The sequence below is a fragment of the Hyperoodon ampullatus genome (assembly GCF_949752795.1).
Source record: "Hyperoodon ampullatus genome assembly, chromosome: 15".
Lineage (NCBI taxonomy): Eukaryota > Metazoa > Chordata > Mammalia > Artiodactyla > Ziphiidae > Hyperoodon > Hyperoodon ampullatus.
The window spans coordinates 1,582,635-1,598,609 of record NC_136928.1 but is presented as its reverse complement, the minus strand read 5'-3'; the positions used below and the strand labels follow the sequence as shown (position 1 = coordinate 1,598,609).

Sequence of the window (15,975 nt, the reverse complement as noted above, 5' to 3'; positions counted from 1 at the left end):
GTTGCCAGGACTTCCCTGGTGGTGCAGTGGATAAGACTCCTCGCTCCCAATGCAGGGGGCCCGGGTTCAATCCCTGGCTGGGGAACTAGATCCCACATGCATACCACAACTAAGAGTTTGCATGCCACAAGTAAGGAGCCCTCAAGCTGCAACTAAGGAGCCCACGTGGCGCAACTAAGGAGCCGGTGAGCCGCAACTAAGGAGCCCCCGTGCTGCAACTAAGACCCAGCACAAATAAATAAATAAATATTTAAAAAAAAAAAAAAAAAAGAAGAAGAATGTTGCCTAGCGCAGAGCAGGATTAAATAAATATTTTTGTAATGAAAAAAATTTTAGCTGTCTGTTGCCTTTAATTAACATCTAAATAGATATCATACTCTTCTCTAATTACAATATGGAAATGTCCATGAACAAAATAGATAAATTGTTTGTCATAGGCCTGGGAAGGAATGGTGGCAATAGGATACACCCAAGGTTTCAGCAGCAGCATCTACGCAGCCAGGGCGTGGTCAGTGTTTGGGGACAGAGGTGAATATCCGCAATCCGTGCATACTTTTGATTTCTTCTTTTAGTGCCTAAGGAAGCAGAACAGCATCATCATTGTTTTGTATTTGACACTGATTACATACAGACATACATATATTACATTTATATAGCTCTATCTCTGTAGGAAACTTTGCACACACTTTCTTTAAGCAATGTTTCCTTTTTATTTTTGGAATCAGTATTTAAGCCGGCTCAAAAATCAAAAGGCATAAAAGGCATGCAGTAAAGTCTCCCTCCCACACCTGTCCCCCAGTTTCCACCTCCAAACCAAATAGAGAACTGTTGGTATTTTCATGTGCATCTTTGCAAGGATTTAAAAATGCATATTCAAACTATTATTAGTATATATTCCATCCCAATACCTTTTTAAAACACAAATGATAGTATTTCAAACACACTGTTCTGCACTCTCTCTTCTCCTAACACTGGGGGTCTTTCCATATCAGGCATAAGGCACGCCCTCATTCTTTTTTGTATCAGCACAGCATCCATTATATGTATCCATATGTATCCATTCCACATATGTATTCCACATATGTATCCATTCCATTATAGGTATCCTAACCTTTTAGCCTGTCCCCTAATGAAGAACTTTCAGGCTGTTTTTTGTGTTTTGCTATTTTGAGCAAAGAATAGCTGTTCTTTAAAACCACACTGGGAGTTCCCTGGTGGTCTAGTGGTTAGGATTCCACGCTTTCACTGCGGAGGCCTGGGTTCAATCCCTGGTTGGGGAACTGAGATTCCACAAGCACAGCCAACATTTTAAAAAATTACTTGAATAAAAGAAAATATACAGCTTCATGTAAAAAAAAATTTTTTTTTAAATAAAAAGATAAAACCACACTAATCAGCACCAATTCCCCAATTTTACTCTAAATCAGAAAATAAAGTTGTAAATTACGAGATTTGTTTAGGGCTACAAATGATGTCAGGGCCCAAGTGTAAATGGGCAACCACAATCAAATAGATATTTAGCCCCTGCAGTACCAGGAGACAAACTACAGCACCTGAATGAGACACGGGAGTCTAAGTCCTTTTATACTAGGCCCAAGACATCACAGTGGGGTAGACATTTTTTTCCAGTCTATCCAGCAATCTCCCTTCTCCTTTTCCACTTTAATTGTGTACTGCTGGTGGGACTACCAGTTGACCTGTACTGAGGTAGCTATGTGCCCCTGGACCAGCCTGACTGGTCCAGGGAAGGCACATGACTCAAACTGGGTCAATCAGAGTCTTCCCTGGGATTTTTCAGTGTAGAGCCTTCTCTCTTGGTCACCACAGATATACCTTGCCTTATTGCACTTTGCTTTACTGTATTTTGCAGATATTGTGTTTTTTCACAAACTGAAGGTTTGTGGCATCCCTCTATTATCAGATGATGATTAGCATTTTTTAGCAAAGTATTTTAAAATTGATATGTAGATTTTTTTTTTTAGACATAATGCTACTGCACACTTGATAGATACAATATAGTGTAAGCATAACTTTTATATACACTGGGAAACCAAAAAAATCCATGTGCTTGATTTATCGTCATGGTCTGCAACCAAGCCTGCAATATCTCTGAGGTATGCCTGCGTACTGGAATATTGTCACTTGGAGGCAACTTGGAGTCCTCTTCCCCACCAAGAAGAGAAAGCCCATCTCCAGTAGGAGAAAATGAGGCCAACATACAGAAACTGGAAGCTCAGAAAAAGAGAATATGAAAGAACAAGCAGATGAACTTAAGACCCTGAATCTAGATTATTTCATTACATGGGCCAATTAATTACCTTTGTTTGCTAATGCTCGTTTTAACTTTGTCTCTGCCACTTACAACAAAGAGAATACTAACACATGCGGTCAAATTTATTGAGTCAGAAGGTTCCTTAGAGATAATCTAGTCTTATCTCCATCTTTGACAAAAAAAGAAATAGAGTCTATCCCTTGTCCAAAGTCAGCAAGTGAGTAACAGCAAGTGAGATAGAACCTGAACCCAGGGAATCCTGACATCCGGGCCACCCCTGATGCCAGGAGCTATGGTTGTGTTGGGAGCCAATGAGCTGCCCCACCATCTCCATATTCACAAATAAGCCCCTCAGCTCTGCAGATAAGCAGAAATGCCCCTGGAAAAAGCCTCATGTCACTGCTGTGAGAGGGAAACACAGTGCCCTGAGCCACATGCTCTCTGCTTTCTGCAGGCATGGAATGTTCCCTAGAGGCTGTCCCTGTGTCTTGGCCACAATTTTTTTTTTTTTTTTTTTGCTTTATAACAAATTTAATCAGTTATACATATACACATGTTCCCATATCCCCTCCCTTTTGCGTCTCCCTCCCACCCTCCCTATCCCACCCCTCCAGGCGGTCACAAAGCACCGAGCTGATCTCCCTGTGCTCTGCGGCTGCTTCCCACTAGCTATCTACCTTACGTTTGGTAGTGTATATATGTCCATGCCGCTCTTTCACTTTCTCACAGCTTACCCTTCACCCTCCCCATATCCTCAAGTCCATTCTCTAGTAGGTCTGTGTCTTTATTCCTGTCTTACCCCTATGTTCTTCATGACATTTTTTTCTTAAATTCCATATATATGTGTCAGCATACGGTATTTGTCTTTCTCTTTCTGACTTACTTCACTCTGTATGACAGACTCTAGGTCCATCCACCTCATACAAATAGCTCAATTTCATTTCTTTTTATGGCTGAGTAATATTCCATTGTATATATGTGCCACATCTTCTTTACCCATTCATCCGATGATGGACACTTAGGTTGTTTCCATCTCCGGGCTATTGTAAATAGGGCTGCTATGAACATTTTGGTACATGTCTCTTTTTGAATTATGGTTTTCTCAGGGTATATGCCCAGTAGTGGGATTGCTGGGTCATATGGTGGTTCTATTTGTAGTTTTTTAAGGAACATCCATACCATTCTCCATAGTGGCGGTACCAATTCACATTCCCACCAGCAGTGCAAGAGTGCTCCCTTTTTTCCACACCCTCTCCAGCATTTATTGATTCTAGATTTTTTGATGATGGCCATTCTGACTGGTGTGAGATGATATCTCATTGTAGTTTTGATTTGCATTTCTCTAATGAGTAAAGATGTTGAGCATCCTTTCATGTGTTTGTTGGCAGTCTGTATATCTTCTGTGGAGAAATGTCTATTTAGGTCTTCTGCCCATTTTTGGATTGGGTTGTTTGTTTTTTTGTTATTGAGCTGCATGAGCTGCTTATAAATTTTGGAGATTAACCCTTTGTCAGTTGCTTCATTTGCAAATACTTTCTCCCATTCTGAGGGTTGTCTTTTGGTCTTGTTTATGGTTTCCTTTGCTGTGCAAAAGCTTTTAAGTTTCATTAGGTCCCATGTGTTTATTTTTGTCTTTATTTCCATTTCTCTAGGAGGTGGGTCAAAAAGGATCTTGCTGTGATTTATGTCATAGAGTGTTCTGCCTATGTTTTCCTCTAAGAGTTTGATAGTGTCTGGCCTTACATTTAGGTCTTTAATCCATTTTGAGCTTATTTTTGTGTATGGTATTAGGGAGTGATCTAATCTCATACTTTTACATGTCCCTGTCCAGTTTTCCCAGCACCACTTATTGAAGAGACTGTCCTTTCTCCACTGTACATTCCTGCCTCCTTTATCAAAGATAAGGTGACCATATGTCCATGGGTTTATCTCTGGGCTTTCTATCCTGTTCCATTGATCTATCTTTCTGTTTTTGTGCCAGTACCATACTGTCTTGATTACTGTAGCTTTGTAGTATAGTCTGAAGTCAGGGAGCCTGATTCCTCCAGCTCCATTTTTCGTTCTCAAGATTGCTTTGGCTATTCGGGGTCTTTTGTGTTTCCATACAAATTGTGAAATTTTTTGTTCTAGTTCTGTGAAAAATGCCAGTGGTAGTTTGATAGGGATTGCATTGAATCTGTAGATTGCTTTGGCTAGTAGAGTCATTTTCACAATGTTGATTCTTCCAATCCAAGAACATGGTACATCTCTCCATCTATTTGTATCATCTTTAATTTCTTTCATCAGTGTCTTATAATTTTCTGCATACAGGTCTTTTGTCTCCTTAGGTAGGTTTATTCCTAGATATTTTATTCTTTTTGTTGCAATGGTAAATGGGAGTGTTTCCTTGATTTCACTTTCAGATTTTTCATCATTAGTATATAGGAATGCCAGAGATTTCTGTGCATTAATTTTGTATCCTGCTACTTTACCAAATTCATTGATTAGCTCTAGTAGTTTTCTGGTAGCATCTTTAGGATTCTCTATGTATAGTATCATGTCATCTGCAAACAGTGACAGCTTTACTTCTTCTTTTCCAATTTGGATTCCTTTTATTTCCTTTTCTTCTCTGATTGCTGTGGCTAAAACTTCCAAAACTACGTTGAATAAGAGTGGTGAGAGTGGGCAACCTTGTCTTGTTCCTGATCTTAGTGGAAATGGTTTCAGTTTTTCACCATTGAGGACGATGCTGTCGGCCACAATTCTTAAAGCCTCTGTGGCTAGATGAGGGCCCAGTCACAGCTTCACATGAAAGACCCTAGACAGAGAAACCATCCAGGCTTTGATCCCTCAGCCCTGTGCCCTTCCCCTTCCAGGTCCTTCTCCTCAGTCTCTTGCAGCCCTCAGAGGGCTCCCCAACACAGATTACAGGATCTTATAGCCACAGAGGGCCTTAGAGATAACTTGGGTCACTTTAAATAGGTCAGGAAACTGAGGCCCTAGTGGGGAAATGACTTGGCCAAAGTCCCACAGTTTATAAGATCTAGAGTAGGTAAACATTTTTCAGCACCCGCTATGCCCATGGCATTATGCTGGGTGCTGGGGACACAAATGGAAAAGGTATGGGAAAATGATAAAAAAGGTAAGGAAAGTAACTCAAGCCCACAAGAAATGGATTCAGCACAGACAGTGATGGATGCTGTCAGAGCACAAGCCAGCTCAGCACTGCTGTGGGTACTGTTAGGAAGAAGCATTTGCTAGTGCACTGGCCGCTTGTGGAGGAGGTAGCCCAGGAGAGGGACGGCTGGAGGTGCAACAGGCACAGAGGCACAGGGCACTGGGCCCAGGAGAGCAGGTGAGGAAAGGCTGGGAACCTGCTGCAATTCACCAGGAAAAGCCTGGCTTTGAGTCAGGCCCACGGAGGGGACACTGAGGCCGACCACACAGAGGATCGGAAATCCCAGAGGAGGGAGGGACTGGGCTCCACGGGCAAGCAGGGTGCCCACCGCAGGGTTCTGAGTAGGGGAACAAGGGCAGAGGCACCCTTTGGGGAGGATGATGGACAACAGACAGCAAGGAGGGCAGAGAAAGGGAGAGGGTAACTGCTGTTTACCAAGCGCCTTCCCCATGCCAGCGCGTGCGGCCAGCACCTCACTTGATCTTCGCCAACGAGGAATCTGAAGCTCTTGTCGCACTGTAATGTGCGGAGCGGGGATGGACCGGCTCACCCGACACAGAAGGGAACACGGTGCTTGCGCTCCTCTGTGTGGCTGCTCCCCAGGGTAGGGGCAGGATGGATGGGGAAGGAATCCTCATCATCCTGCCATCGCTGGGGCCTGGCCCAAAGGATATGGCAGTGACGCCCTCTGCCACTGCCTCCTGCGTCACCCACCCCACGACAAGCAGTGCCTGGCCCAGCAAAGAGGCTGCTGTGGTAACCCAGGCAGTAGCTGCTCCAGGTTAAAAGTACACCAATGCCAGGAGGTGAATTCTCTGAAATGGAAAGCCTTTCAGGCATTAAACATTTAATTTCTCTGTAAATCAATAACAAAACCCAGGCCAGCGCTCCTTACTCTCTATAAACTCTCAACAAATACTGATTGAGCTGTTTTATGTACCGGGTCCTTTGTTAGGTGTTGGGGACACAGCAGTGAAGAAAACAGACCTGGGTTGTATAAGTGAATCACTCTGCTGTACACCTAAAACGAATACAACATTGTTAATCAACTATGCTCCCATGTAAAATAAAAATTACAAAAAAAAAGAAGAAAAGAAAAAGAAAACAGACCTGGGCCTGGCCTGCATAGTCTGCTTCCAGGGCAACGACAAGTGAGCAAGGCTCTCCAGCTAGCACGGGGCCAGGGAAGGTACATGCTCAGTAGGGGCCCAGAGGAAAGCTTGAGCCCAAGATGACATAGGTGACATTCTCCCAAGCGGAGGAAACTGCTGCCCCCTGAACTTGGCGCAGGTTCCTCGCAGCATTTATAGGTAACAGTGATGATGATGGTGACAGCGGCTGACATTTATGAAGGACTTACCATGTGTCAGACGCTGTTCTCAGTGCTTTACACGACTTTACCACTAGTCCTCAAAAGAGCCCTTTGAGGCAAATCCTATTACTCTCCCTGTTACAGATTAGGAAACTGAGGCACAGGGAGGTTAAGTAACTTGCTCAAGGTCACACAGCAGAAAGTAGCAGAGCCCAGATTTGAAATGTGGGCAGTCCAACTCCAGAACCTGCATCCTTGTAACCATGGCTTCAGGCCAGGGGATGTGCTGGACTTAACAGCACCCCCAGGAGCCCAGTTGCACTAGGCAGCCTGAGTAGTTTTGATAACAAAACCCAAAGTCCTACCAGTTGGGGATGATCTGGGCCAGTTGGGTCTTCCCTGCCTTGTCTTCTACCTTGGCTCCAATCCCTGGGATCACATGGGGCTAGAACTGCTTCTGGAGGACAGAAGCGGTTGCTGTTCCACCCCAGACTGCCCGGTCAGACGACCAGCATGCCTTAGGGCTGTATGTGCCCACATCCAAGTGAAGGTGGACTGCACGAGGATTCCAAAGATGGATCCAACAAGGAACCGGACCACAAAGGGCTCGCAGGGCCAAGGGATGGCGGCAGGGACCTAAGTATCCAGGACACAAGGCAGAAAAGCCTGGAGTCAGACAGTGGAGGGCATTCATTCCCTTCCGGGCAGACAGGAAGGCAGCACTTGAGCCTGGCAGAGGACTGAGGGAGGCGCAGCCCAGGCAGGAGGTCGTATCTGGACAAAGGTCCCCAGGTGCATGGAGAGACCGATGGGCAGGGCCCAGAGGGAGGATCTGGGCCAGGAAGGGTGGGGAAAGGCCTAGAAGAGCAGTCTGGAACAGCTGGACTCGGCTTTCACGACCAGAGCTGTGCTTTGCAAAAGTTAAGCTAGTTCACAAAGTGCAACTTTCCAGAATGATGTCAAACACACCGGCTGAATGGGGTGAGTTTATAGACATAGGCCCAAGGGTCAAGGCTGGAATAAATTCCAAGTAAAAGAAGCATAGGAAATGAATACATTGGGCCTTAGTCTGGTTTAATCTGACGTTCCAGACCCCTGCTGTTGTCACTGGGTCTGGGGCCGCTGGAGCAATTCTCAATCAGGCCATCCTTCAATTTACCCAGTTTAGGACTACTTTAGTAGTCCTAAAAGAGGCTTAAAAAAATGTTCAGATCTACAAAAACATATACATTTTAGTACTTCTGTGTTTACTATTCAATATGCAACAATAACAGTATATAGTAAACATCGGTAGCACTACACAGGGAAATGCAAAATAACTATTGGGCGGCTTGTTTTCAATTTTGAATAAAATTCATATTTGCCTACAGTCCGATCCCAGATAGTTTGTTTATGTTTTTCTCAGATCCTGAGTCCTGTTCACATGGTTGTGGTATTGCATTAGTCTTTCCTAGGACTGGTGGTACAATACCATCCCCACTTGCAGGCCCTTTCAGATGCGGAGACCAGTGGCAAAGCCTCTACTGACCTGATTTACCATCTGGTGCTGCTGGACAGTTCTCTTCTCCTTAAATTCTTCTGATTCGATTTGAATTTCATACATTGCCCCACAGCCTCCTGAAATAAATGTGATTTGAAAGTGTTTCAATTATTAAGTTACAGCAGCCACAGTTCCTTATGTCCTTGAAGTAAGTACCGCACAATCCAAAGAAGGTCTGAATGCTATCATTCAGCAGAAAGTTGCTAAGATTGTTAGAAGATCATGGCTCACAATCTGACCACGGCCTCCTCCTGGCAGACTGCCTCAATCCAAAACATGCTCTTCCTTTTGTAAGGCACCTGCACTGCCCAGAATTTTGCTTTTGGGGTAGGAAAGATAAGGCGCAAAACATGTAAAGCCTAGGAAATGTAGGTTTTCCTACTATTTCCTTTTATTAAGCCAGCAAATGCCATGGAAGAAGGTGGGAGGGACTGAATTTCAGTGCTCCCAAAGGACTAGCAATTGGTATTTTTAAAAATGCAAAAACACACTAAAATCTGATTCAAAAACCATGTGCAATACTATCCAAAATAAAAGGAACAAGGAAGCGTGAGAGACAGGGACACAGCATTACAATAAGCAGTGAAAACATGCTGGTCACGGAGCTGGGCTCTCCAGCACCCCTGCTCTACAGGCAGCATTAAGGGTTTCCCCCTGGGCTGCGGCAGGGAGCGGGTGGCTATCCGGGGATGCTCTCAAGGCAGAGCTTGTGTGGACCCATCCACCCCCAGCCCGAGCTTTGTCTCCACATGGCTGGAGAGCTAGTGCTGATGACTGATGATAATAAAACATGCTGCTCCAGCATGACACAACGTGGCAAGAAAGAACTCAATAGCCTTTGTTAAGCTTTTTCCATGGGTTCTAGGAGCCTAAGCTTTGGCTAAACCAAGGTTCCTATAGCCTTGATCCCCTTTCTGCACTCTACCCAGGGCTAGGCAGAGTGAGACTGGAGGTCAAGTTCCAGCTCTCCCCTAACTGGGCCTGAGGCAGGTACAGGACTGGTGACATCGAGACCTCAGCACTGGGACTTCCCTGGTGGCGCAGTGGTTAAGAATCCGCCTGCCAATGCAGGGGACACGGGTTCGAGCCCTGGTCCGGGAAGGTCCCACATGCCGCAGAGCAACTAATCCTGTGTGCCACAACTACTGAGCCTGCGCTCTAGAGGCCACAGCCACAACTACTGAAGCCCACGCACCTAGAGCCCGTGCTCCGCAACAGGAGAAGCCACTGCAATGAGAAGCCCGCCCACCGCAACAATGAGTAGCCTGCGCTCGCCGCAACTAGAGAAAGCCCGCGCACAGCAATGAAGACCCAACGCGGCCAAAAATAAATAAATAAATAAATAAATAAGGAAAAAAAAAAAAGGCCTCAGCATTGCCCTGGGACCCCTGCAGAGGGCTCACCCAACCTACCATTCCAACAGATCTTTAGATTGGTTAATTTCCTAGAGTGTCCAGAATAAAACTACTTTCTAAACTTTCTCCCTATCCTTGTAAATGTTCCCAGAGAAGCCGGTGAGCCCTCGAGCAACGCAGAGTGACAAAGACTGGGTCTGGGTGTGGGAGATGCCACCCCTGGCCAGCTCTTCCACATGTGTGTCTAGATAAAGGCCTTATCTTCCCCGTCTGCTGTGGGCAGAAGCCGACATCCCAGCCCGCTCCTAACTCACAGTCAGCCCGAACTTTGAGGTGCCAGCGGCCATCTGAGAAAGGCAGGGCCTGGCTGGGGCTGGTCACTGGGCTCAGGACACAGTCTGCCCTGGGTTCTGGCTCCGCCGCCTATTCCCTGTGAAGGGCCAGGCAGGTTCTTAGACCTCTCTGGGCTCGTCTTCCTGGAGTCCGTTCTAGCTCTGGCATTCTAGGGTGTCAGAAGAATGTGGCGACATTAAAGTCTGGTTCATCTCAAAGTCAAATTAAAGGCTGTGGACCTGAGCCCCAGGGTGACTGAGAGAGACCTAATCTGAGCTGCGCCAAGCTGGCAACCACAAGTCCTCGCAGTTCCCCGCCCATGTTTCTGCATCCGCACCTCCTCCCTTCCAGCGGGAGAGGCCAAGGTCTATGTGTCCAAAAGCCACACGTATTGAGAAGCCACCGATGGCGAGTTCCTTCCAAGCCCCCTGCCCTCTACCCTTCCAGCAGGTAAAATCTTACCAAACTCTGTGGGAAAGATGAGAGAAAACTTTACCTGAAATGTCAGTGACTTTGATAGCTGTGGCTCGAGGAAATTTTTCTTTGAGAATCTGGGTCACTTTGAGCTCCCCCTCCGTCTGCGAGGCAAACATGCGCTGGGCGCAGTGGAGAAGACGAAGCTGCCACAGAACAGAGGAGAGTCACTGTGCAGGGCCCCCCTGCCCTCCCCTGCAAGGCAGGGCCCCGGGCTAAGTCAGGGGGACTGCATGGCGTCCGATGTCCATTTAAGCTCCCCAGGATGCACAATAAACTTTTTTTGAGGGGGGAGTGGAGTTGTAAAATAACTCACTTTGACTCTAGAGATAACAAGGGCCCCAACTTAATTCAACAGATGTTTATCCTCATGATAGTGAGACACTGTCATGATGACGGTTTCATAAGTGAGGCGCCTGAAGCACTAAGTAATAGGCCAAGGTTGGATCCCTTAGTAAGATGCAGAGTCAGGAGAGGCCGGGCAGCAGCCTGGCTCAGGCGTGCCCTGCTTAGGCCAGCATGCCACTGACCATGTACTGATGGGGCCAAATGCCACCCACGCTTTAGGCCTGATTAACATTCTACATTCTCTCCAGTGGGATGTAACCCTGTGACCTACTGCTCAATAAGCCAGCTACCCTTTGCAATTCTGACTGGGAGAAGAAACAGAATTCTATTAAAGGACCTGAAGTCAGAACATTTTTAGATTATTTACCACTGGCAGTAACACTCTCCCCAATGGCTACCCTAAGGACCCAGTGCTTCTGATGGGAACGTGTCTCAACCCTTACGGAAGAAAGAGCACAAAACCGTGTCGGCAGCCCCTTGGCTGGGCTGAGCACATGCTGAAAGGGGAGACTGAAAATAGAGCACGGCAGGCCTTCAAGGTCAGGCTAAAGATTTTGGAGTTTGTTAGACAGGCTTCTTGGTGCCAAAGTAACAGTGCCTTTTGAAGCAAGTCAGGAAAGATTCCCGGATAACGGTATCATTACAAAGGGAATAGTACCCGGCGTCCCTAACTGGGGGAGGAAGGCGGGTGGGGCGCTGTTCATCAAGTGCTGGTGCTGAAGGTAACATCCCTTCACCTCCTCAGTCCTGCCCATCCTCAGGCCTTTTCTGACGGCCCAGAGCAGGGGCCTGGGTTATAGAACCTCAGAGCGCCCTCTTTAAAATGCCCTGTGCACTGACTCTTTCACCAGCTGGTCTTAGAGGCCAAGACTGGGTCTGTCTTCCAGAGCTGAGCCAGGGCAGACCCTCAGGAGGACTTGGGTTATGGATGTATGAGTGAATGAATGAACGAGCAGGGGAAGAACCACACGATTCAGGGCATATGTGCTGGGCACCTGCAAAGAAGTCCTGATTCCAGCAGGCAACTGAAATGCAGGGCAGGAGAAAGATCTGGAGGGAGGCTGGCTGAGCGATGTACACAGGGACAGAATCTTAAGCTGTGGGCCTGGGTAAGACTGGGGGGCGGGGGGGAATGGGACCGCCTCTGAAGACACTGCCTTGGGGGGCAAAGGCAGAGGGTAGCCAGGTGGCACGCAGAAGCGGCAATCACTAAGGAGTGAGGGTGGTTAGCACTGCTGGCTCCTTGGGAGAAGGCTTTTCCTCATCTCAGCTGATCTGCAGGCAGCGGCCTTTAAACCAGTAATCTACTGACAAAATCCCCGGAAAGCCGACTGTCCGCTCTGAAAGTCACCAGCAGAAGTGCCCTGCATGCGTGGGGGAGGCAGGTCCAAGAGAAGGAGGAATGTGAGAGGAAAGCGAAAGAAGTGGATGAAGTGAGGAAAGAATGAACCAGAAACGGGGGAGAGAAAATCAGCAGGGCGCGTGGTGAGTGCCCTCGGCTGGCTTCCTACCCCGGAAGTATGGGATCTGGGGAGGGTCAAGGTCACAGAAGCCAGGCGGACTTTCCGGAGCCCTACCCAGGCAACAGTCCCCGGCACGCACGCCGCCACTCCGGGCTATGAGTCCCAGGTCTTCGGCTCAGTAAATCAACATTGCTTTTTCCGTGCCCGCTGTATTATGACTATCTCTTCCCCTCGGCCTCACCCCCGACTCCGATCGGGAGCTCCCCCAGCACGCGCCGGGCCTGACACTTCTCCCAGTGCCCGGAGCCGGGCCCACGAAATGAACGAACCAACGAGTGAGTGAATGAGAGAAATGGAACGGCAGGCCCTGGGCCCGGCGCGCCGCCCGCTGTGGACCAGTTCCGCGGCCGCGGCCGGCCCCGCGGTCCCAGCGCAGCTCCCGCCCAGGGGAGAGCAGCCCGGTCCCCACCCGCGCTCACCCGGCGGGTTCCGCGGAGCAGAGGCGCTGCCGCGGCCGGGCTCCACGCCGCCATGCCCGGCCGACGCGGCCCGCCGTCTGAGGTCGCCTTGTCGCCCAAAAGACGTGGAGCCTGGGACCAGGGCCGCCGCCGCCGCGGGCTGGGCCGCCCCCTGCCGTCCGGAGGCCGCGAGCCGCCCCCGCACGCCCCGCCCACGCCCAGGGCCCCGCCCTCTGCCCTGGCTCTGGCCCGGCCTCCCCTGCCTCCCAAGCCTCGCCCCCAGCGGGTCCTTCCTCCTCTGCCTAGAAGCCGGTGCTAGGTGCTCGGTCCTGCAGGACTTTCCCTCGTCCCAAGGACCCTGGGGCCCTAGGTGGAACGCCTCCATTCCAACTCCCCACCCGAAAACTTGCTGCTAAACTGAAGAGCTTGGGTTTCTCCCTCCAGGAGGGAACCAGGAGAGGATTTTAAGCAGGGGAGTCGTTTTCAGATTCGCGTTTTAGAAAGATCACTCGCTCCTGCAAGGAGCGGGGACAGGAGGCTGAGATTGGGGACGAGGACAGGAGTCCCAAGGCTACTGCAATGGTCCGAGGGAGACGTGAGGCCCGAATAGAGCAGCAGCAGCAGCAGCAGCAGCAGCAGCAGCAGCAGCAGCAGCAGCAGGGGTGGGAGCGGTGCACTGAGACACCTGGGAGGGGAATGGACTGGAGCGACCCGATTGGCGGATGAGGGGATGAAGGCAGCAGGGAGGACTCTCAGGGTTCTGGCTTGGACGGTGAAATGAGTAGAGGAGAGCTAGGGTTGGGGTGAAGGGGGTCGACTAACTCAGTTTTGGATTTGTCTGAGTCTAAGGCCTGCAGGACACGGCCCAGCAGAGATGCTGCTGGAAACACAGACCTTGGACTCTTCACAGTGCAGTGGAAAACTGACACCATCAGGGACCGGTATTGATAGGGACTGAGTAAAGGGACAAAGTAGGTGATTAAATAGTTAATCCCACTGAGGAATCATAAGTAAAGAAAAAAGTATAGAAGACCCCGGTAAGTTAACGATCACCCAAGGAAGTAGGTTTGCTTAATCACAAAACCAAGCAGGCTTGCCTAGCAACAAAACCATGCAAGCTTGCCTAGCAACAAAACCATGCAACAGAAGCATGAGACATGCCCCAAAACAATAAAACAATGGTGTAATGAGACCCACATCCTACCCAGTAAGTTCAGGAAGTTGATGATGCCTGAGATATACTTCTCTGCACGCACTGAGAACAGTAATATAAGGAAAAGGTGACATTATACTGAAACCTGATATGATTTATCACATTTGTTACTGCCTTTTTTTTTTTTTTTTTTTTTTTTTGGCTGTATGCAGGCATCTCACTGTTGTGGCCTCTCCCGTTGTGGAGCACAGGCTCCGGACGCGCAGGCTCAGCGGCCATGGCTCACGGGCCCAGCCGCTCCCTGGTATGTGGGATCTTCCCGGACCGGGGCACGAACCCGTGTCCCCTGCATCGGCAGGCGGACTCTCAACCACTGTGCCACCAGGGAAGCCCTGTTACTGCCTTTTTGCTCATTTCCATTGTGCCACGGCAGTCCCAGTTTGACCACGTAGGGACAAGAAAACTCCCCCGCCTGACATGGAGGAGGAACTGATGACGGAAGCTTGACGTCGACTGAAGAATGAGGAAGAAGGTGGTCTTCTCCCCCTCCCCACTTCTCCTTTGATCACAGAACTGTAGCCCACTAAGCTCTCAGGGCGGCACCCTCTTGCCAGCTGCTTGTAAACCTCACAAGCATCCTATTCTAATAAATCACTTATCTATCACTTTGCCTCTTGCTGCATTCTTTCTGCGCTGAGCCATAAAGAACCAGAGCTCCTTGGAGCCCCGAGACACATTTCTGCGGTTTCAGTATGATTATCAGCAAATCTGCCCCACTGCTGGAATACTTCAGATAGATATCAAAGTCAAAATTCAGCCAAGCCCTTTCTCCAGTAGGATATTTGCAGCAGGTGGTCTGGTACACACTGAAGGATGTACCAGCTCTTTTTCGTATTGCATTCTGGCTTATACAATCAACATGTTCGGTGTTGCACTTGGGTGGGTTGTGCAAGCAGACAGGGTAGGAGGTCCCCGGAGAAAGAGAATTAGGCATGGCTTTCTTGACATGAGCCATTTCTGGCCTAAGTCATTTTGTGATCTAAGCCTGGCCACAGCGCTTGCCCTTGAATAGGTCTCAGTAATTAATGATCTTAAGGAAATAAAAGAATGCAGGAACAAACGACTGTAACCCAGCAAGAGAAGTAACAATCGCAAAGATAATAAATCACTTATAAAGGCTCCCAGTTCTGTTTCAACGGTAAAGATTAGCCTGGCACCCACTCTTGAGTTGTTTTGCAGACTTCAAACACCATCCCCACCCGCCTTGAGGGCTCAGCCACCAGATCAACTGGAAGCTAAGAAATGATGTTGATCTATCCTGACCCTCGTGACTTCAACTAAAACTTTGACTGTCAACCTGTGCCCCAATTCTAGACTGAATTCTCCTCTGCTCAAGCCCCTTCATGAATATGCATGTACCCTTAGCTTAAAACTTCTCCAGTTTTGCTCTTGGGGACACACTGCTTTGGGAAAGATCCCCAGTGTTATTACTTGCTGCAATAAATCCTTCCTTCTCCTCCTCTTTGACTTGGTTGTGTCATTTGGCTTGACACCCACCAAGAGGCAAACCCAGTTGTGGGGTAACAGTTGGACGTGAGACAAGATACATTTACAGACAGCCTTCTGTTCACACTTCCAGATAGAAGTAACAAAAGGAACAGGGTAAATAGCTGGACTTTGCCTCCAGTGGACACTTTAAGAAAACAGTAATGGCAGGGGCAGAGAGGAGCTGAACCCTGACCACATAAGAGACAAAGAGACCACGTATTTCTCATTCTCGAGGTCTAGGAGACCTTCCCGACTACACATAGTAGATGATGTCAACCTACCCATAGGCCTCTTCAACAGAAGCCATCTTGGCTAAGAGATGCACGCACACAGGAAGGACCCTGAGATAAACCAAATACGGACTCAGAGCCAGTCAATGCTAGATGACTGGCCAGAGGAAACCAGAAAGAAATGCCCCATATTAAGTGATTCAAACTACCACGAGGGCACGACTCTGAGTCCGCCTGTGTGTGTCTATTCACACACTCTCTTTTTCCTCCTAATAAATACTTTGTTTCACTACTTTCCATCTCCTTGTGGAAATTCATTTCTAAAAACCGAC

The 15,975-nt window shown here is 48.3% G+C and overlaps 1 protein-coding gene across 1 annotated transcript; it reads right to left on the bottom strand.

Moving 5' to 3' along the window:
- Positions 1 to 330: 330 nt before the first annotated feature.
- Positions 331 to 12,866, bottom strand: BOLA3 (bolA family member 3). Its single transcript, XM_079721370.1, has 4 exons — positions 12,734 to 12,866; positions 10,466 to 10,589; positions 8,270 to 8,358; positions 331 to 575 (listed from the first exon to the last, which is right to left on the bottom strand). Exons 1-4 carry the CDS (start codon positions 12,785 to 12,787, stop codon positions 510 to 512), a joined length of 333 nt encoding a protein of 110 aa, XP_079577496.1. The 5' UTR covers positions 12,788 to 12,866; the 3' UTR covers positions 331 to 509.
- Positions 12,867 to 15,975: the final 3,109 nt, after the last annotated feature.

Excerpts from the sequence above, each read along its gene's own strand:
- BOLA3 (XM_079721370.1), bottom strand. The coding sequence starts at position 12,787 with ATGGCGGCGTGGAGCCCGGCCGCGGCAGCGCCTCTGCTCCGCGGAACC. Across the intron at positions 8,359-10,465 it reads CAAAGTCACTGACATTTCAG|GAGGCTGTGGGGCAATGTAT; the intron begins GTAAAGTTTTCT and ends CATTTATTTCAG. Across the intron at positions 576-8,269 it reads AGCACCAGATGGTAAATCAG|GCACTAAAAGAAGAAATCAA; the intron begins GTCAGTAGAGGC and ends CTGCTTCCTTAG.